The sequence below is a fragment of the Erithacus rubecula genome (genome assembly GCF_903797595.1).
Source record: "Erithacus rubecula genome assembly, chromosome: 16".
Taxonomy (NCBI): domain Eukaryota; kingdom Metazoa; phylum Chordata; class Aves; order Passeriformes; family Muscicapidae; genus Erithacus; species Erithacus rubecula.
The window spans coordinates 16,638,250-16,660,171 of NC_136668.1; the positions used below are offsets into that span (position 1 = coordinate 16,638,250).

General features: G+C 47.7%; 1 protein-coding gene across 1 annotated transcript; it reads left to right on the forward strand.

The window, feature by feature from the left end:
* Positions 1-1,811: 1,811 nt before the first annotated feature.
* TTC1 (tetratricopeptide repeat domain 1) lies at positions 1,812-21,550 on the forward strand. Its single transcript, XM_079320006.1, has 8 exons — positions 1,812-1,876; positions 3,244-3,570; positions 11,388-11,448; positions 12,495-12,607; positions 12,816-12,852; positions 14,615-14,763; positions 16,567-16,621; positions 20,978-21,550. Exons 2-8 carry the CDS (start codon positions 3,253-3,255, stop codon positions 21,109-21,111), a joined length of 867 nt encoding a protein of 288 aa, XP_079176132.1. The 5' UTR covers positions 1,812-1,876; positions 3,244-3,252; the 3' UTR covers positions 21,112-21,550.
* Positions 21,551-21,922: the final 372 nt, after the last annotated feature.

Below are 21,922 nucleotides of genomic sequence, written 5' to 3' on the forward strand. Positions count from 1 at the left end.
CGTGCTCACACCCAGAATTCCTTATTCCACACACGAACCAGCTGATCCCCACAGGAATACACTGAATTCTGCTTTAATTCACTGCACAAGAGTTGCTCACCTTCCTCCCAGCTCCTCCTGGCTCACACATTCTGGAGGGCAGGACATGGAGCACGGGGCTGGTGCATCACACAAAAACACCTGCACCTGGGGAGAAACACTGCAGACAAAATACAAATTTCTTGTGACAAAATACAAAATGACAAAATATGTGAAGAACATACTGCCTGTCTAGCAATTCCCATAGTCTTTATAGCACTCCGGCCAAGACATAGAGAAAAAGAGAATGAATATTCAAAATTAATAAGAATCCACCACTGTTCCTCTAATAAGTCAGCCTAAAAAGTGAATGTAGTAAAAGTTTAATTTATAGCAGTGATTAAAAAGCCTTTAATTGCCTATTTCACAATTTCCTTTCAAAATGTTCTTTGGGAAGCACAATCATTTGATTCCACTGAGACTCGTGTGCAAATGTTTCATTCTGGTGAAGAACCTGAACTTTCAGTGACCTCCAGAAAATGGTAATTTATTTTTCCTTTGCTTGATTTGTTGAGTTTCTTCACTGTGAAGATCAAAAAAGTTGTCCCGAGAAGTAAATTTGACATATGGCCTGGAGCCTGAGGTAGTTGTGCAACATTTGTCCCAATCCTGCTCTGCTGGAACTCGGGGCAGCTCCAGCCCCGCTTTCATTAAAACCAGTTTCACTGGGAAAGGATCGGGACCTGCCTTGGAAAATCCAACATCGCCACCTATGGGATGTCTGTGGAGGGGGAGAGACACAAATCCTCCAGTCCCGGGTTTTACACGATACAAATCCGGCCTTTTAAACAGTAAAACTTTCCCTTAGGGCAGCGGGAGGACTTGGATGTCCTGCCTTCAATAATTGGAATAAATAGTGAGAAGGTGTTTTCCAGATTGCTGGATTTTATCAACTCAGATTTCACCTGGCTTGTGGGCAAAGTGTTAAATGTGGAAGCAGAAGTATTTGGGAATTTCTAAAAAATAGTTCAAGTGCAAAACCCCAAGTCTGTGGCTTTGAATCCAAGAGTGTTGGCACAGTTCAAGCCTCCTGTAGGGCTCGGATTGAAAATACCTTAACAGCTTTATTGGTGTGTGAAAGCAGAACGGGCTGTGAGGCTGAACACGAGGGGGATCATCCCAAAGCTCCAGGGAAAAGCCACAGGTATTCCTGAGCTGTGTCAACATGAAATGTTCATGGGGGAGAAGCAGGTCCTGGGAATCTCATGGGGTTTGACACAGCCAAGAGCTGGTTCTGCACCTGGACAGGCGCAAATTCCTGGGATCAGCCCAGGCTGGGGATGCACAGACAGACAGTGATGGTGGGTGAGAGCTGGGCATGGAGAAATGAACCCACACCTGGGCTGATCCCCAGAGGGCAGCAGGAGAGGGGCTGGGGCTGTGTCCCTGTCCCTCAGGTGAGAGCCACCTGCAGCCCCGGGGCACAGCAAGCGCCTGGAGCCAGCCCGGGACGGGCAGAGGATGGCGCGGCTGGGGCTGTGCACCTGGAGAGGAGCTCCGGGGTGACCGCGGTGTGGCCTCAAGGAGCCTACATGGAGATTGATGATTTACACCAAGGGAGAAAGTGGCCACGGGCGGGACGAGGCACCTGCCCTCAGCTGCCTTCCTCTCCTTTCCTTCCCTTTGTACTCCCTCACCTGCCCTCACCTGCCCTCCCTGACGTCACAAAACCGAACTACAATCCCCGACATGCCCCGCGCGCCCCTCGCCCATTGGCTGCCGACACCGGAAGCGGTGCCCTGGTGCCGGGGGTGTGGCGGAAGCCGGAAGCCGGAAGCCGGAAGCGCTGCTGGTGCAGGTGGGTGCTTGCCGGGCTCGGGGCCCGGCCCGGGGGCGATGGCCGCGCTCTGCAGCGTCCCCTCGCTCGGCTGCGGGCAGCGCGGGGCGGCCGGGGATGGCGGTGGGGCTGGGGGAGCCGCGGGCGGTGTTTGGGGTCGGTCCCAGCAATTCCCGTGCTCACGGCCCCGTGTCCCTGCACGGGACATGGAATCAGGGGGTGCTGCCCCAGCCCCGAGAGATGCGAGCTTCCCTTAGGGCTGTCAAGAGCACTTTGGAGCACTTTAAAGATTTGTAAACGTGGATAAGATGAATTAAATGATTGAGTGCATTGAGATATGGATAATATGAAGGCGAGGGGCAGAGCAGGGCCCGCGGAGGCACCAAAGGAGCGGGCAGGGACTGAGCCCAGAGCACAGAACTGGGCAGGGACTGAGCCCAGAGCACAGAACTGGGCAGGGACTGAGCCCAGAGCACAGAACTGGGCAGGGACTGAGCCCAGAGCACAGAACTGGGCAGGGACTGAGCCCAGAGCACAGAACTGGGCAGGGACTGAACCCATCTGGGCAGGGGATGAGCACAACAGAGCACAGAACTGGGCAGGGACTGAGCCAGAGCACAGAACTGGGCAGGGACTGAGCCAGAGCACAGAACTGGGCAGGGGACTGAGCCCAGAGCACAGAACTGGGCATGGACTGAGCCCAGAGCACAGAACTGGGCAGGGACTGAGCCAGAGCACAGAACTGGGCAGGGACTGAGCCAGAGCACAGAACTGGGCAGGGGACTGAGCCCAGAGCACAGAACCTGGGCAGGGACTGAGCCCAGAGACACGAAACTGGGCAGGGACTGAGCCCAGAGCACAGAGACTGGGCAGGGGACTGAGCCCAGAGCACAGAACTGGGCAGGGACTGAACCCAGAGCACAGAACTGGGCAGGACTGAGCCCATGAACCCAGCAGAAGCAGGGACTGAGCCCAGAGCACAGAACTGCCCTGGGCAGGGACTGAGCCCAGAGCACAGAACTGGGCAGGGACTGAGCCCAGAGCACAGAACTGGGCAGGGACTGAGCCCAGAGCACAGAACTGGGCAGGGACTGAGCCCAAAGCACAGAACTGGGCAGGGACTGAGCCCAGAGCACAGAACTGCCCTGGGCAGGGACTGAACCCAGAGCACAGAACTGCCCTGGGCAGGGGCTGAGCCCAGAGCACAGAACTGCCCTGGGTAGGGGCCAGAGAGGGGCTGGGGTCTCCCTGCGGGTTCCAGAGCTGTCTGTGCTTGGGAATGCAGGAGGTGGCAGCAGTGACCCAGCCTCAGCCACCCTGGGATGTCGGGATTTGTCATTGAAATGATGATTATTGAGTGTCACTCTCGTTTCCACCCCCCCTCCCAGGAGTGCAGCATGGAAGAATTTAAAGATGCAATCCCAGCCGAGGAGCTGCTCAGTCACCTGAAGCTGTCAGATGAGAAGGCTGCAGAGGCTGGCCCCAGAGATGCCCAGCACCCCCAGGGCTTTGGCAGTGGCTGTGCCCCTTGCCCAGGGCAGGATCCCACAGAGGAGAGTTTCCATGACTGTCACGACTCCTTTGAGGCCAAGGGAGCTGTGCTGGATGATGAAGGGAATGCTCAGGAGGATGGGAGTAGCTCAAGCAAGCAGACAGAACTAGATGAAGAGTACTTGCTAGAACTAGAGAAAGATATGCCAGAGGAGGAGAAGCAGGTAATGCAAAGCAGCAGCGTTGGTGTGATTGATCTGTGTGCCCTCAGTGTTTGCATGGGCTGGGGCTGGCACAGAGACACCTCTAAAGCCCTCCTGGGTCTGCTTTTACTCTTCTAAATTCCTTCTTTTAGGTAACAAATGTTTGTGGCTTTCCTTGCTGCTCTTAATGCTCACATTCCAGGGCAGATTGTGTGTGCCTTGAGCAGTGAGTGACTCAGAGATTACAGGCAACAAAACCCTCCCTGTTCCCTGTTGTTTGCTGGCTGTGCATGCATTGGTTTCCCCTGAGTGCCTCAAGGTGCTTCTCCAAAACTCAGCAGATTTCAGGACAGTTTTCCTGGTTCCCTGATTTAGGGAATCCAGAGAGTTTGGATTCCATTTGAATAGATCCCTGTGGGTTATTTGTGCTTTCATCAAACAAAAACCCATTAAATGTGTGGGATTGTTTGCTTTCAGTGCTGTCACATTGGACAATGTGTCACATCTTGCAGCAGGGAAGAGAAAAATGCAGTTTTTCATCTTTGTGTTAATATAGAAGTTCTTTGAGGTGGAACAGCAATAGTGGGGAAGGACAGCATGGGATAGAGTCTGCTTGAAGCAGGAGTGAGACTAAAAGTCACTCTGGTTTCTGCTGGAATCCCTTTGGGTCTGTGTGTCTCATTTTGGCTCCACATGGGCAGAACAATGCTGCCAGTGGTCATTTAATAATGCAGAGTAGGGGCTGGGAATGTCAGCAGCTGCTCTGCTGCATCCTTTGGAGGATTTTACTCCAAGCCCCTGCCCAGGGAGGTCTCTGGCACAGCCCCTCTGGTTCCCTGTGCTGCTGTTTAACTATCCTGGAAACTTTTGTCCTATGTTTAATTAATATTTCCTTTATTGCAGAGCCCTGAGCATTTTGGGGGCCTCCCCTGAGTCCCTCTGGAAAGTCAGTGTCTTGTTGCTGTTGTAGGAGGGAGTTTGTTTGATTTGGGGGGTTTTGCCATTTGACATTCTTCAAATGCATCTCTCAGGTGCTGAGCAGAGGGCAAAAATCACCTTCCCTGACCTCCTCACACACAAAAATCATTTCATTGCCCTTGGGTTTTTTCCAGTCTGAGTGAACAGTCCCTTTTTTCTCCTTGTGTTTATTCCTGTCCAATAAGGAGCATTGTCATCCTGAGTCACACTGGGGCTGCAGCACCAGCCTGGGACTTGAGAGCTTCAGAGAAAAACAGCTACAAACTGGGGGGAAATTGTTCTAAAACTGAACTCTAAAAAGAGCAGCAAGGCTGGCAATTGGCTGTGTTCATTTTTGGTGCTGTTCTTGGTTTGGGTGTATTTTTAGATAATCATCTCATTTTGCACATGGATCTTTGCCTGCTGTCAAATGACCAAAATAATTGGGGAAGTTGAATCTTGGCACTCAGCTTTGTGGAACTCCACTGAAAGGGGCTATGGGAGTGCAAAACAACAGCTTCAAACTGGGAAGATTTCCTCAGAGAAGGGCTGGAGGCAGCTGCAGCTCTCATCTTTCTGCAGGTTTATTCCCAGGGGTGTTGAGCAATTCTGCCCTTCAGAGTGGTTTGTGATTTCAGCCACCCAAACTGAGGGATTCTGTCTCTCACCAGCACCACAAGTACTGATCAGCAGCTTTTTATGTTCCATGGGGAGATTTCTGGATGCTGCAGGTTTTTTTCCTCTGGCTGGTGTCTCATCCAAGCAGAGCTGCAGAACTCTGAATTCAGAGCAGAACTGGGAGCTCAGACACTTGTTACAGCCACTGGAGTGGCTCCTGCCATGATCTCCCCCTGGATAGGTCACTCCTCAATTGCTGCTCCAGCTCTCCTCCTTCTACTTGCTACTTATGGCCACAAGTTTATTTTTAAAAGTGAAACATTCTGTATATTCTGATGATAAAAGGTTCTGGTAAATGCTGCAGCTATTAAGAAAAAGTCCTGCTATCCCAATCTGAAAACAGTGCTGTACATTCATTTATTCACAGCTTTTTTAAACCTTTTAAGCCTCCTTCCAATGACTCAAAAGGTTTGTTTGTTTATTTTGAGAAGGGCAACATGATTTTTTAATTTATTTTTACTTGAGCTGCAGCAAATAAGACAAATACTCAGAAGTTGCTGAGGTGGGGAGCAGCCTCTCAGCAGTCCTTGCTGGGTTTTTGTGAGCCCACCTCAGGCTGAGGGGGGCACTCAGGGTGGTGATTCACAGGAAGTCAAGCTGTCCTTTCAGATCAGTGCTGCTTAAAGCAGACATCACACAGCAGCCATGGGAGATGGGTTTGTTTTGGCTGCTGCTGTGAATAACAAAACTCCCCAGGAAGTGGTGCTGCAGCACCAAGCATAAACTGTGGGCTCAGGGCACAAGGAGAGCTGGATGTGAGCCCAGTCCAGTTCATGGGGCTGCACCTGCACACGTTGGGTTTTTTGTAACCAAAGCATTGTTGTGTCCAGCAGCTGCAGTGGATGGGCTCTGTGCAGTGATGTTCTCCAGCAATGGGCTGGAGGAAAAGGCTCTCATTTGTTCTGGAGATGCAAAGGCAGATTCTGGTCCTGCTTTGGGTATTTCTGTGCAGGTTCCAGCAGCCCAGAGCAGAAACACTCACCTGTGCAGAGGCTGCTGCAGAGCTCAGAGGGAAGCAGCCACTGAGTGATTGTGTGTTTTCTTTAATTACATTCCAAGAGCCCTTACAGTGAGATTTCTAATGGTAAGCAGCAGGAATTCTTCCAGGGAGACAGCAGGGATACCCTAAGAAATCTTCTCTGCACAGAGAAGCAGAATAAGAACTTGCAGGGATATTCAGACACAGACCTGTCAGAAGTGTTCTTACAAACACAGCCTGGCTCCTTGGCTGGGCCTGCACCTCTGAGCTGTGGAAGGATTGAAATTCACCCTTACAGGGTTTGGGTTGTTCCACAAGGCTGCTGCTGCTGCCTCAGCACAGGCACTGAGCAGCAAATTGCTTTTGATGCATTCCAAGCAGATTTTTCTGGCTGGTTGTCAGTGACAGTGATGGCTTTGACGTGGGGCTGCTCTGCAGAATTAATCTGAGGACACCCAGCAGCTGTTGCAGGGTCATTGTTGAGCCTGGCCCAGCTCCCAGGGACAGCCTGTGATGAGGATTTTATCCAGTGCAGCACTCCCAGTCCCTCAGCTCCTCCATGGTGGCAGATGCTGCCCTGATCTGTGGCAAGGACTTCAGCACCTGGCCTGGGAAGTTCTAATTTTGGATATCAAACCCTGTGTTCTGTAGCCAATATTCCAATAAATACCAATTAATTCCAGTAAATACCCAATATTCCTCCTGAGCAGTTCCTTCTCTGGCCTTTCCATGTGCCCTGGACCTCCAGCTGGCTGGAATGACAATTCCTCTTCTGGCAGCAGGAATTGTGTCAGCAAGACAAGCAAGAGGAGATCTTGAGGAGTGTCTTGTAAGCAGCTCTGTAAGAATGTGGTAGAAGTGATTATCAGAAATAGGATTTTTTGAGTGATATCTGAGATTCTTGCTGGGCTCAAGAGTAAAATTTCCTTTTTTTACCCCCCTGTTCTCTGCAGGCTCTAGGATATGTCAGAGAGCATTGCCTTAGTGAAGACATTTCCTTTAAGCTGCCCCCTCCTCACCCTTCCTTTCCTCCCTGTGCCTTTGGGTTGATCCCATTGTTTTCCATAAAGGGAAGCTTCTGTATAGAATAAAACATCCTGTTCCATTTTCTGAGTTAAAGCCTGGAGAAGAACATTTGAGTAGTAAATCTGTATCTGCTGGAGTCATTAACTGCAAGAGCTGGTGAGAAGAATCTGAATAAAAGCTGGAATTATAATCTGCATGCGTGATTTATAATTCTTTGAGTTTTAAACAAACAAAACTCTGTTGCTGAGTGGCAATTTAATAGGAAGAGGGAAAAATCTCCCTTCATGTCCCTTTGGGTGCTGCTGTCTGGTTTGAGTCTGGTGTTGAGTTGTGCATTTCTGTGGCAGAGGCTGCTCCTGTCAGGCCTGATGTGTGATGGATTGTGGGCAGCTCAGTGTCCCTGCCCCAGGCTGTTCCTCTGCTGCAGGAGGGTGGTGGCACTGCTGTCACCCAGGGCTGGCACCTCCTGCTCTAACAGTGCTGCTTCCACTTTGGTGATTTGCTGGTAGGAAGAGTAAAGTTCTTTTCCAGGGAATCCCAGGGAGCAGGGACAGGCCAGGTCCATCCCTGCCTTTGCCCTCCTGAGTGCAGCTTTGGGTGTTTTCAAGATTTAAAAAAGGGGATTTGGGGGTGACTCCAACCTTAAACTGAAATCCAAACCTTGGATGCAGGATAGAGCAGTAGCTTCCCAAAACTGCAGGGGGAAGCAGACAGCTGCTGCTGGCTGAGAAGTGGGACTGGAAGGTGGGAAATGCATTTCTGACCTGTTTAAATTCCTGTTTCCCCTCTGAACTGCAGGAGTTTGCATTTCTCTGGTTCTGGTGACCTTCCCAAGGGGCTGGGAGGGGCAGGTTCACTGTGAGTGTCTGCAGAGCTGGAGGCAGGAGCAGCTCCCAGCAGAGGGAAATCAAGGGATCAGTGCAGGCTCAGAGGAAATGTTGAGTCACAAACTGAGGCTGTTGCTGCTTCAGCTCCCTCTGGCTGCCCAAGGATTTCACTTCCAGCACTTCCATTGCATTGCTCCCTTCCCAAGGGAACAGGGAATCTGTAGGTTGCTGTTTTCTCCAACAGCAGATAGTGCTTTTATTATTAGAAAAATTTAATATCCAAATAAGATTTATTTCTAATTCTATAGTTATAAATAAATTCTATAAAATTCTATTTTATATCATGCTTTTGTTATTAACCCTGAGGTGCAGGGGCTGTGTGTGATTTAAGTTTGTACTTTATTGTCACAAGGCCAAGCTGTCCCTTGTCATGAGTTTAGATCATTTCCAACAGCCCTGGTTTTGCCAGGCAGATTTGGGTTAAATATTGATTTTTTTTCTGAGTATGGGATTGGAATTCAGTACTCAAATTTAAACATTTCTAACCAGATCCTGTAAGAATCAGCACCACTTACATTTAAAAAAATATTCAAAAAATACTTAAACCACATCACAATCAGTGCCTGCCATGGAATTTGTCATCTTTGCATTATGAAAATTTACAAAAAAAAAAACCCCAAACCTTCAGATTTTGCTACCATTGAAGAGCAGCAAACCCTGTAGTGGGGAGTTTGGCTGCCTGCAGTGCAGCCCCAGGGCAGGGTGGCTTTTCCTGGGCACAGCATCCCGGGCTCCAGGCTGACCTAATTCCCTGGGAGGGAGGGAGGGAAACTCCCTGGCTTGGTGGGGACACTGAGGGGACACTGTGCAAATCCCTTCAGTGGCACTTGGGATTTTTCCCTGAGAGCTGCTGGGAATTCTCCATCCTCAGGGCAGAGCTGTCTCCTCTCAGTGCTCTGGGTTTGAGCAGTTTCTCTCAGCCTCCTCTGGAGCAGCCCAGCAGAAATGGAAATTCCAAGAGTTGCCTTTCCCCCGTTGTGGCAAAGGAATGTCGGGATGGAGGAATAAATAATGGATTTATTTCACACCCAGCCTGCTTTGCAGGGCAGTGCCTTTAGCTGTGAGGGGCTCATCCATTTTTCATGCTTTTACATTTGGTGGAAAAGTCAGAGGAATTGGCTTTTGGGTGTTGCTTCTTGGTCAGTCATAGCTGAAATGCAAATCCACTGATGTGCAGGAGGTACCCTACAGACTTCACCTTTTAAAAATGCTCTGGACACTCAGTGTGGAATGAAACCCATAACCAGGGATGTGTTGAAAATGTTGGTCAGGCTCTCAGAGCAATGCAAGTTCTGAACCATTGCTGCTTTACAGGGAGCTGAATAAATTACAAAATCATTCACAGAGCTCTTCAAAGTGCTGCTTTGTTGTTTTTTCCTTTACTCCTTTTTTTTAATATAAAGCTTATTATTCTGAAGCTGTCTTGCTGCAAATCATTTTATATTAGCATTTAATGCATAATTTAATATATTTTTAAAATAATTTTGATTAAATGAAACAAAATATTGATAATGCAGGTGAAACTTTTCATCCAGCACCCTTTGACCCAGGGTCTCTGCCTCAGGACTGGTGTGAGCATGGTGTTATCATAGAAATCCTTTCATTCTGTGGAGCTGTAACTGAGCCCTGTGCAGCAGAGAGTGCTCATGGCACTGAAAGGCCACTTTAAATAGGTCATGAGCAATGAAGTCAGTGGGGTTTGTGTTTCAGGCAGCCCTTCCCCTCACTGAGGGCTGTCTGTGGGGATCCTCATCTCAGGCCTGACCTGTGAGATGTTGGGATCATTTTCACCCTTTTTTCACCTTTCAGAATATTTTAAAATCCTTTTTGTAGGGGTTCAGGCAGGAATTTCTGTTTGCTCCCTTGAAAATTGATGTGTAGCAGTTCCACATTGCCTGTGCTGAACAGCAGAGTTGTGCATTTCACAGAGGATTTGGGATTTCCATGCAGCCTGAAGGGTGGAATTTGTATGTTCTTGTGCAGAAAGCACCAAGTGTGTCCCTGGGGTGTTGTGGAAGGACTTGGGGGGGTTTGTCAGCCCTGCCTGAGCAAAGGCACTTCCAGAATAATTGGGCATGGTTTGTCTGCTCAGTGTTCTGTGGGGTTTCTTTAAAATGTGAGCAGAAATGGGTCTTGGAAAAGCTGTTTAATAGGCAATAGGAATAAATATGATGGTCTGGGCATGTACCAAAGGGGTCAGGTGAGATGTTGCTGTGGAATTCTGTGTCCTGACTCAGTGTCCTTGCACTGAGGCTGATCTGTTCCCCAGGTGGTGCCAGTGGTCAGGTGAATCAATTCCCAAAGCCAGTAAAAGCAGGGGAAGAAGCTGGGGTTTGGAGCTGTTTGATAGTCCTTGGCATAGCTGGGAGCTGCTGCAGTGCTCCACACTCTGTACTATATTTAGCTGTTTCCAAGGAGATGTTCTGTGTGATATTGATAATTGCATTAATCCTTGATTCACACAATCTGCAGGAAAGGAAACTGCTCCTTTTCCTACTGTTGGCTTTTTAATTGCTCAGTGATCTGTCATTTACAGACACCTCCATTGAAGTCCTTTGTGTGCTGGGAGAAAAATCAGTGCTCCAAGGATGGTTTTTGTAGCTCAGGGTGACTCCTGAGCTCTGTGATGTTGCTGCCTCTCCCTGCTTTGTCTCAGGGATGTCTGCAGTGCCAGGAGGTTGAAGGGATGGCTGGGTGACACCCTGAGTTTTGTGTGTTTTGTGTGGCCTTCCCCTTGTGCCAGGATGTTCATGGTTGAAAACACAGCTCTGCTCACATGTGCAGTTCTCACTGCACAAAGAACCTGCTCCTGGGGGTTCACTTACTTTTCCTAAGAAATCTTTCAGGGTAGAAATCTTTCTCAGCTTGGACCTTTCCCTTATGCATCTCTGAAAATAACTGGAGTTGCTGAGGTGGAATTATTTCAAGCAAAACTTTTGAGACTTTACATTTCAAATATATTCTGCACAGTTGACCTGCAGTGAGTGAATTAAATGGAGTTGGAAAGGAGAAGCAAACAGCCAGCTAAAAGCTGATGTGTTGGTTTAAAGCTTGGAATTCTCCATGGATGCTCTCCCTGCTTCCTGGTGGATGTGAAGTGGAGCTTTTTAATTGCCTTGCTGTTACACTCCAGTGTTTCATGGGTATATAAAGGACTTCATGTCACAGGGTCTACAAGCAGATCTTGGCAGAGTTAAAACTCTTCAGGTTATGTTTTATTCTGCTTCCCTTCCATACTTTATTTGGAACTGCAGCTGACCTAGTTGTTCATTTCAGTGAAATACTCTGAGACATTGTCTTTCCTTTTGTAGAAAAGAAGAAAGGAGAGCACGGGGCTGAAGGAGAAAGGAAATGAGCATTTCAAGAAAGGAGGTGGGTTGATCATCTCTGAGCACCCTGTGGTTGTTAGAGAATCTCACATTAGTACTGATCCACTGTGGTGGTGCTGCAGAAAACCCTGAGGAAGATCTCACACTGTCCTTGTTGAATTTTATCACCTCTTTTATGTTTCATCCAGCTCTAGAGAAGAGACAGAGATGTCAGACCTCCTTTAGAGTTGTTTAAATCCCAAACATTTGGATATTAAAGCAGGATGTCCATGAAAGCTGAGTGTTCACATCCAAACCCATGAATTTTGGACTCCCTTCCAAGAGCCAGGGTTCTTTTACTGATCAAAAAGGCTTCCCTGGGGCTCTGAGTTGGGCTGATGGTTGTGCTCAGAATTGATGCAAGATCTGGGGCTCTGTTCATTGATTTTAATGAACAACCAGAAGGGGGGAAGTGCTTTTCACACCTGCCTTTGATTGAATCTGCTGGTGAGTGCAGGATTCCCAGAGCAAGCAGGAAATGCAGCTACTGCTTCCATCAGTCAGCAGGACACAGCAAGGAGTCTGTGCCCTGAGGAGCCTGATTGTGTCCTGGGGGAACAGTCCTGGAATGGTCCCCAGCTCTGCAGGGCATCAGAGAGGGCAGGAGGAGCTGCTGAGCCCAGGAGAGCCCCAGGCCTGGGGTGTTACTGCAGCCTCTCCTTGATAACCCCTGTGATCTTTGATGATGTGTCCATAAAATCTCCCTGCAGTTGTGTCACTGCACAGTGCAGGAAAACCTTTCAGCACTTCTTCCCTTCCCTTCATCCAAAGGGATTCCACCTCTGCTCAAAGAGAAAACAATTTCAGGGATGAGAATTACATCCACATCCTGCTGCCCTTGTTGCATTCAGCTCAGGAGTGTATTCCTGCTTTTATAAGCAGGATTAAATCAATTTTTAAATAATTGATTGTACTTAGTGATGTTCTTTGAGAGCAGCTACTGATTCTGATGTCACCAGAATTGAGAATTGTTTCCAAAGGAGTCTCAGCCACAGGGTTCAGTGATTGGAAATAAATGGTTTGGTTTGGGTTTTTCCTGTTGCTCTGCAGATTATGGAGAGGCAGAGGAGTCCTACACCAAGGCTCTGCAGATCTGCCCAGCCTGCTTCCAGAAGGACAGGGCTGTTCTGTTCTCAAACAGAGCTGCTGCAAAAATGAAACAGGTGAGTGATGCTTTTATCCTGTGGCACACTGGATTGAGTCTGGCACAAATGCAGTTCTGAAGTGATCAGAGCCCCCCAGGACCATGGAGTGTGCCCCATGTGCCCCATCCCCTCCTTGTCCCCAGCCCAGAGCCCTGAGTGCCACCTCCAGGGATGGGGACATGAACAAATATGACTTCAGTCTAACAAAAACTGCTTTGTGTTCTAGGACAAGACAGAGGCTGCCCTGAGTGACTGCACCAAAGGTACTTTTTTCTTTTCTCTGTGCTGCTCTTGTGCCAGATTTTTATACATAAATTATGTCATTTAGTGCCTTCACTGCAGAGCTGTAATTTTGGGCATGATGGTCTTTAAAGAATTGAACAGAAAACACTTGATTTGTATTACTTATTTTGTAAAATGTCTGTCAAACCTTTCCTATCTGCAGTAATTTTCTTTCTGTTCTCTTGTACCATAAGGCTGCAGTCTGTACTTGTTTTTAATAGGAAAGTGGAAACTGTTTCCACACCTGTGATTTCAAACCCACTTCCAGCTGCCATCCTCCCCAAATCCTGCTTTAATCCCAGATTCCAAAGAACTCTGAGGTTTTATAGAGTTAAAAGCAGGATCAAGCCCCTTTCCTGCACAGCTTTTGCTTTGTCACCAGGGCTTCTGTTCCCCTGTTCCTGCCCTGCAGAGTTCTCTCTCTGCACCTTCTGGTGGAATCAGTTCAGCTGTGCTTTGCTTTATTGCTTCCACCCACTCACCCACCCTCGAGTGTTTGTTAAACTCCCTGTGACAGCTGGGGAAAAAAATCCAAATTACCAATCAGAGAACTAATCCAGTGGCTGTGTGCCAGCAGTGCCTGCACAGAAATGGGAGCTGTGCTTGCTGAAAGGGCTCCTGGAGGTACCAGATCCTCCCTGGCCTCTCTCACTGGGGCTTTGCCTGCCTTTGGTGCTGCTGCTTTCTGAAAAACGCCCTGAATTTTGCAGTGGCTCACAGGGAATCAATGTGCTTTGAGCAGGAGATTTCAGCTGCCAGAGCCTGACACTCCCCAGGGACTGGAGCACAGCAGAGCAATTCAGGCACCTGCAGCTTGCTGACTGTGCCACTGCCTTTGTCCTTCCAGAGGAAATAAACTGGAATATTTGCCTGAATAACACGAGATTTAATTGTCCACAGAACCATTTTAATGGGCTGGGAATTATAAAATGGACAGACCTCTTTCTGTGATGAAAAATCCCTCACAGTTCCTCTCTCTGGGGTGAAATCTTTCACATTTCCTCTTTCTGTGATGAAAAATCCTTCACATTCCCCATTTCTGAGGTGAAATCTCTCACATTCCCTGTTTCTGAGATGAAAAATGGCTGAAGGGATTTTTAAGGAATTGCCATGTGGAGGTTCTGCTGGGTTTTACATTCAGAGCTGCAAACAGCCCTGGCTGCCAGGGCAGTGAGGGGAGGAGAAGCTGAGGTTCAGTCAGGATGCCCCTCTGCAGCTCCCAGAGCTGAAATCACTGTTTGTGCATTCCCAACACAGTCTGCACTGTTTCATATTCAATTCAGAAGAGCTCCAGAAATTCTCCTGGAGTTTGTCTCCACTTGAACTGAGATAAGCGTGGCAAGGCCGATTTTCCCTGCTGTGTGTGTCTGGAGGGATATTTAACTTTAGCTGCAATCTAATAATAGCCACTTGCTAAACACACAAAAACTGAAAGATCTTGCAGGTCCTTAATGTTTCTGTAGCATCCCTTAGAATCCCTGCTTGGATAGGATTGCACATTTAAAGCTTGGCCATCATAAATCACTTCCATCTGTGAGAGATTGTGGACATTAAATGAAATATGAGCATGAGACTGTCCCAGGCAGCTGTGTCTGAATTCTGACTTAGCTTTAAGCTGTGCCTCTGCTTGATCCTGACTTACATTCTGAGGACAACTTACAAATGTAATAGACACTTCAGAATTTATTTGAGGGATGGAGAAATGTTTGAAGTACAATCCTGAGCTTTGCTTTTGTTTTCCAGCTGTGGAATTAGACCCTCACTATATCAGAGCTTTGCTGAGGAGAGCAGAACTCTATGAAAAAACAGAAAAATTAGATGAAGCTCTGGAAGATTATAAGGCAGTCCTAGAAAAAGACCCATCAGTTCATCAAGCCAGAGAAGCTTGCATGGTAAGCTGAAACCTTTCAGTGAACTTTGGCCTAACTTATTTATCATTATTTTAATTCAGCTTCACACAGTGAACCTGCAATGGGTTCTGCCTCAGAAGGAAAAAAACCCTCACCTGCAAATTTGTCTCTAAACCTTGAATGTGTGGTTACAAAAATCTTTTTGAAAGACTTGTTTTAAGTCGCCATTTGGGAAAATAAATCATTAGCAGTGATTCTGCCCCCCTTTTCCCCACACTGTGGTGTTGTAAGTGACACATTAGGAACAGCTTTTATGGCATATTAGGCAAGAAACCTTGCCTGGAATGATTTCCTGGGGGACTGGATCAGTTGCACTGATGGCAGAAAATGTTCTGCTGACCTGTGAGAGTGCTGCTGGTGGTGAGGGGTGATCCCATAAACCAGCTGAGCTCCCAGAAAGGAGCTGCTGGGTCAGGAGCAGCCCCCCAGGGAATGGGCACAGCCCTGAGGCTGCTGGGCTGGGCTCTGCTCCCAGGGGTGCCCTGGGGTCTGTGCAGGGCCAGCAGCTGCACTGGGGGATTCTGCTGGGCTCTTCCCACTCAGGATAATCCAGATCTGAGTCAGAGCCTCAGGGGTGGCAGGTTCTGTCCAGGCTTTGGGAACCCCAGCAGGTACAATCACTGTCCCTGGAGCTCTGCAAGGGCAGGGTTTTCTCTCAGTGCCTGAGCCCTGCTGATCCCACAGGAGAGCCCAGAAGGGAATCCCCAGCTGCTCCTCTGGCCATCCCCCAGGCCCAGTTCAGAGTGATCAGTGTTTATTCCTGATTTCTGTGCCTGGGCAGTGCAGAGGGAGGGGGTTCTACCCCTTCTGCCCCCTGACCTCCCTTGGGCAGCCCAGCCTTGGGCTGCAGAGCCCTTTGGAGAAAATGCCCTCAAGTTACCCTGCACTGGCATTTGGTCTGTTCTGCCTTGAGCTGGTCCTTGTCAGATTTGAGGAAGAAGCCAACTATTGAGACTGAAGCCTAAAACTCCCTTTTTGAAAACCTGTTAAGGAAATCCTGACAGCTGTAATTTTACACTTTTCAGATATTCATCATAAATCTCTAAATCTGCTAATAAAACCCCCCAAGTTTCAGCTGTTGACTCCACATACCTGGTTACATCTCTAACCTGGAGAAGGCTGAGAAGCTTTGCTCTGCTGTGAGGTAAAAGTGTCTCTGCTTTGCAGGAATATCACAGGATCTTTTCCCTCTCACTGGCAATGAAGATGATGCCTCAAGAAAATCTGCAAATTGGTTTCATTCACAGTTAGAGCAAATCTTCCTCTTCCCTGCCCACAGGAATGATCTCACACTGCTCTAGGGAATGTCATGACCCTGTTCAATGACAGATTAAAATATGAAATGCACAATAGTTCTTTGATTCCTGATTTGGTTTGTATTTCAGGAGTGCAGGGTTCTGATTTCAATCCTCAGTTAGTTTTGACTTTTTCAATGCCAGACTAAACAGTTTGGAGTTATCATGGTTTGTGGTCAAATCATCCCTATTGCTGCTAAAGCAGAAAGTTGCATTATATGGGGCAAGGTTTGGGTTTTCACAGGGCTGTAACTGCTGGGAGAAATTCAACTTCCACACAGGTTTTGAGGGATTTCAGGGCAGGTGAAGTGATTTCCCAGAAACAGCTGGACTTTGGGATATCACAGACACCAAATAAAAATGGGTGTCCATGAGGACCTTCCTGGAGTGGGAACTGCACCTCAGGATTTGTGTCTGTCACTGCTCATGTCCAAAAGAGGAGCATTAATGAAAACAGGGATCTCATTCCAGTTTCTCTCTCTCTCCACAGAGATTACCACAGCAAATTGAGGAGAGGAATGAAAAATTAAAGAAAGAAATGTTGGGTGAGTAGCATGTATTTCCATAAAAACCTTCATAATCTTCTTCTAGAAAAAAAAAAAAATGCATGTATAGAATCTCTTGTATAAAATTTAAAGGAGGTAAATCTGAAAGGAAATATTTGTTCAGTGTTAAAACTCCTGATTTCTTTGTAGTTCTCGGTTGCTTGGTTTCACCTACAGTAAATTGAAGACAAGGAATTCTCCTAAGCAGAAAAAGCCATGAGTTCCATTTAAAAGAAGAAAATTTAAAACCTTCTCAAATTATTTCATATTGATGTGTATAAGAACTGGGGAAAATGGTGAGACCCAACCCAACTGCTCAGCCCCTTCTCCCTGAAATAAACCCTCAAAGCAAACATTCCCCTGAAAGGGCTTTCACTAAACCTGCAGCTAAAGGAACTTCCCCCAGCTGGAATAACTGGGGATGTTTCATCTGGGGGCTGAAGAAATAAATGTGATTTTTTTCTGTAGCACTTCCAGCCCAGAGAGCTCCAGGTGTTCATGTTTGCCTTGATTTATTCAGCATTTCATTGCTGTTGGTTGGAGGCTGAACTGGACCTAGCCAGGGTTAGCACCAGGACTGGAATTACAATTCCCAAGACAGTGTTTAGAAAATCAGGTTAAACAAACTCAGCCTGTCTTTCACACTGATTCTTGATTTATTTGGGGAGAAGAGACTGTTTCAGCTTTTGCTGATGTTTTCCTGTAATTTCTTCTCTGCAGCCTCTGATTTGCTCTGGCTTTGTTCTGCTCTGACCTAGCAGAGTGTCAGGGAGGCTTTGCAGAGCTTTACAGGATCAGAGTCTGCTTCCCCCATTGTGCAGAGAGCAAGCCCCAAATAAAGCAGGTTAAGGGTGATGGGGCTATAAATAAATGACAAATGCAGAAAATCTCCAGAAGGATCAGGCCCATTGGTAGGACATGGGATGGGTTTCAGCACAAAGTAATATGAAAATAATTCCTGATCTTTGCTGAACTCTAAAGGGCCTCACTAATCACAAGGGATTTGACTGGAATAGTAAATCCAACCCTAGTTCTGCACTGTTGGTTTTTTCCTGGATGTCAGACTAGGTGGGATCTCTTTTAACAGTGTTAATACTTTAAAAGTGGCATTTGAGATTTCAAAACTGAACTGGGCTTTTGGGAACCACTTCAGACTGTTTCTGTTGGGATTCTGGAGCAAGAAATCCCTTCTCAGTGATGTGACACAAGGATTTCAACCAGCTGGAGAGCCAGACTGAGAGCAGGGTAGGACAGCAGAGAACAATGTTCATCCCCAGCCTCCTGTGGGACAGGGGGGGTGAGCTCAGCACTGCCTGAGCTCACTGCTGTCACAAACTCAGGGGTTTCTATAAAACATTCTCTTGAGATGAAGTCAGGAATGTGGGCAGCTCCTTCTCCTGAGTGCTCCAAGATTCCCTGTGTGCTGCTGTTAAGGGAGGAGTGGTGATGCCAGGGGGGAAGGAAACACTTCCCAAGGCTCTGTCTGAGCTCAGGGGAAAGCCCTGGAGAGGCTTAGATGGGAGTTCTGGAAGGAGTGGGAGAAGGGAAACTCAATGGAATGTGGTGGTTCAGAAATTCCCTTGGAATGTTTTGTTGGACAGTGAATTTGTTTGAAGCTGTTCCCACTTCTGCACCTTTCTGATGGCATTTCCCACAGCCAGGAAGGAGCTGGATGTGGCTGGAGCTGGGTGACTGGGCTTGGGCAGTGCCAGGGGGACATTCCTGCCTTCCCAAGGGGCAGCTCAGGTGCCTGGCTTGTGTTCCTGCCTTTTGGGCTGCAGGACAGCAAATCTGAGGCATCCTGACAGTTCCAGGCCAGGCCTGTTCCAGGAGCACTGACACTGAACTGAAATTAGGAACAAAGTCCCAGTTTGTGCTTTGCCTCCTTTGAACTGCTCCTCAGTCAGTCACTTGGCCTGTCCTGCTTTGGCTCAGCTTTTATTCTTTCAACTCAAACAAGGCCTGGGTTGCCCAACCACCTCCCACTGCCATGAAGCTGTGCACAAACAAACCCAGATAAATGGAGTGCATCCTCCTCCTTCCCAAGTGTGCTTCCTGTTTCCCAAGGCTGCAGCTCATTTCTGTCACAGGCTGAACCCCCTGTGTGTAAATAATCCAGAGCACACATTCCTGGCTGGATTTTCCTTGTGGGCCATGTGACTGCTGGGGCTGATGTCACCAGAAAAATCCTGTTTTGTGGCTAAGCTGAGCCCACTGGTGCTGTGTGTCCTCAGGGATCTCCCCTTTCCAAGGCTGACATTTATATTTCAGTTATTTCCATGTTTTGATCAGCTCTGCTGCCACTGAAGTTTGCTCAGGATGAAGTGACCCCTGAGTTCACATCAAAGAGAGCTGGGCTTGGAGGGAAGGAGCTCTCAAATCCAAGTGACTTTTCCCTCTGTACTTCCATGAGCATCCTCTGCCTCAGTGACTGAGGATATGAACATTTTCTAGAGGGTTTTGTATTTCTCTCCTTCAAGCAAACAATTTCCAGTCTTGTTTAGAGACTTTTATAATTATTGTGATATCTGGGACCACTCCTTCAGGGAGAGGGTGTGAGGAGAGGGGAGCTTTGGAATGGTTTTAGCAGTTTGGGGGCCAGAGCACCTCACTTGGGCCTTGCTGCCAAAAAGAGATTTTTCCAGCTACCTGAGATCAGCAAAGATATTTATTAGGCTTTGTGCCTAAAGAATTATGGGGTTTATTTGGTTTTTTTTTTTCTATTGACAGTTATGCTGTGTTTGCAGCTGAGCTGCTGAACCCCAACCTGCACAAAGTGATTTTTAAGTTAAACCAGAACCAAATTACAGTTACAGTTCAGTCCCCATTTACCATCTAGGGAAGGGAGAAGGATTTTGCCCTTGCTCTTTTAATTGCTTAAAAATGTTGGTAATACAAGAAGCTGCACAAAGAGGAGACCTCATCAAGAAATTTGTCTTTTCTCCAAAAGAATTCTTTACACAAGCAAGATGGAGCTTTTCAACTTCCAAACCCCACATTAACACCAGCAACTGAGCCAGAATTATTGCCAGAGAGACTGAATAGCAATTAATTTTGGCTGTTACATCTTAATGTAAATTGTGAGTAATCTTTTCCTGCATCTGCCTCTTTCAATAGGGTGTTGAATTGCAGTTTAGGTGAGTAATGAATCACAGACTTCTGAGCCCTAAATTGATTTTTACAGTTCTGTTTTCTTGTTAACCTCCGAATATTTGCTTTGGTGAAGAACCTGAATGTGCTGGAGTTGCAGGTGGAAAATAAACAGGGTGTGTTTGAAAGAAAAAGAGCCAAAATGTGTGAGAAAAAGGGCAGAGGAAGGAGAGGGTGACCCTGCTTGGGGACAGGGAACGTGGGAGGCTGGGCAGCCTGTGCAGCTGAGCCCCAGCTCCACGTGGTGCCTTTTCCTTCCTCCCAGCACAGGCTCTGAGGCTGCTTTTCTTTAGGAGGGGGTTGCAGTTCACTCAGCCCTTAATTTAGGGCTGAAAGGAGCTGCGGGAGGAGGAGACAGAGCTCCCCACAATGCTGGCTCTGTGTGTGCCAGGCCAGCAGCAGCAGCTCCGGGCACCCGGAAAAGCCAAGGCTTTTTGTGCCTCATTAACAGCTCATTCAGTGTGGCTGCCCCGAGCTGCCGGCGAGGGGGAGAGCAGGAAGGTGAGCAGGGATGTGCTGCTGCAATTCTCATAAAGCCCCAGATCGTGCTGTGCTCCAGCTGCAGGGTGGGTCTGAGGCAGGCAGGGCTGTTCATGGGGAAACCATCCAGCTCCCTGCAATTGGAAAAAACCTTTCCCAGGCTCCTGCCAGGCAAACTCAGTGCAGGTGGGAGCTTCTGGAAAGGTGGGGGTGCAGCCTGGGGAGGCAAACCTTGAGGAGGCTTCAACTTGTCCAAACTTCTGCTTTTGCTTTAGGAAATCTACAATTCTGCATTAAAACCAGGAGGAAAAGAATGTTTTTCTTTGAAACCTGCCCTCTTCTTCCTTTGTGTTGTCATGCCAGCAGTGAAGTTGTTACCTCTGCTTCCTGTTTCACTTTATCTATCCTGTAATTTCTATATAGGATTTTTTAAAGGATGTCCTTTTGTTGTCCTTTCCCTCTTACAGCTGTGCAAGATCCATTGTCCAGAGTCAGGAATCACATGTGATCCATATACTGACAGGACTTTATTAACTCTCATACTCTGTAGATATTTAACAGTGATTTTTACTTCCTGCTAAGAGCCTGAATATGAACAAAATGCAGAGTTTTCCTCAGCATTTACCTGTGCTGGATAAATCAGCAGGGCTGGGTGTAGCTGGGTGTCATTCCATGGGATTTTTCTCTCAGCTCAGCTCTCAGTGTTCTCCTGGAATGTCATTGCAGGCAAACTGAAGGATTTGGGCAATTTGGTCCTGCGCCCCTTTGGCCTGTCAACAGAGAACTTCCAGATCAAACAGGATTCATCAACTGGCTCCTACTCCATCAATTTTGTTCAAAACCCCAACAACAACAGATAACATGGATTCAGTGTGGCTCTGCACATCCCATGCCAGGATCCAGCAAACCAACACCTTTCACCCCCAGGGGAAGAGGAGACTCAGCAAACTCATTTCCCAGCTTGTGAAATTATTTGCAATGTGGATGTAAAGCAACTCATTCAACTTCTCATAGTGCTAACTGTGTCCAGTGTGTGATTTATTCTTTTTGATATTTTTTTTTTCCCCTTCCCTTGTGGTGTTTGGCTTTTCCAAGAGGCACTTCCTTGCTTTGGCCCACTCAGTGCTGGCAGCAGCAGTTCAGGGAATTGCAAAGGCTGGAACAAAGGCTGGGGGTGTCCTGGCAATGGGGAAATCCAGCAGCAGCACTGCCCCACCTTCAGCTGGGTGGGACTGGCAGCCCTGGACACAGCTCTGCCCTGGAATCATGGATCCTGTAATAAAGCCTTGGTACTTCTGCTCTGTGGCTTGGGAGCTTCTTGCCTGGGCTGAGCCCTCCCCAGGGTGGGTTTGTTGTTAAAGGTCTCAATAACACCTTGCAGGACATTCATGGGGAGCACTGGAGTTTTTGGCCCTGTTTGTAGCAGTGTTGTCATTTAACTTCATGCTACCCTTCCAGCAGTTTGTTTGCTGGGTATTAATTTTTCTGAAGACAACAATGGCATTTTGTGCCTCCCTCTCTCTCTCTGCACACCTTGTACAGTTACCTTCCAATGACATGTGCTTGTCTGAGATCCATTCATGTTGCAGGGATTGATTACAGAAGGTCAGCACAGTGACTTGACCTTGAGGACTTGGAAGTGTTTCTAGAATGAGATGATCTCTGAGGTCC

What these genes read in the sequence shown, in the direction of transcription:
- TTC1 (XM_079320006.1), top strand. Translation starts at nt 3,253, where the DNA reads ATGGAAGAATTTAAAGATGCAATCCCAGCCGAGGAGCTGCTCAGTCAC. An exon ending in CCTGAGTGACTGCACCAAAG is followed by an intron (nt 12,853 to 14,614) that starts GTACTTTTTTCT and finishes TTTGTTTTCCAG; the next exon opens with CTGTGGAATTAGACCCTCAC. An exon ending in ATTAAAGAAAGAAATGTTGG is followed by an intron (nt 16,622 to 20,977) that starts GTGAGTAGCATG and finishes ATGTCATTGCAG; the next exon opens with GCAAACTGAAGGATTTGGGC.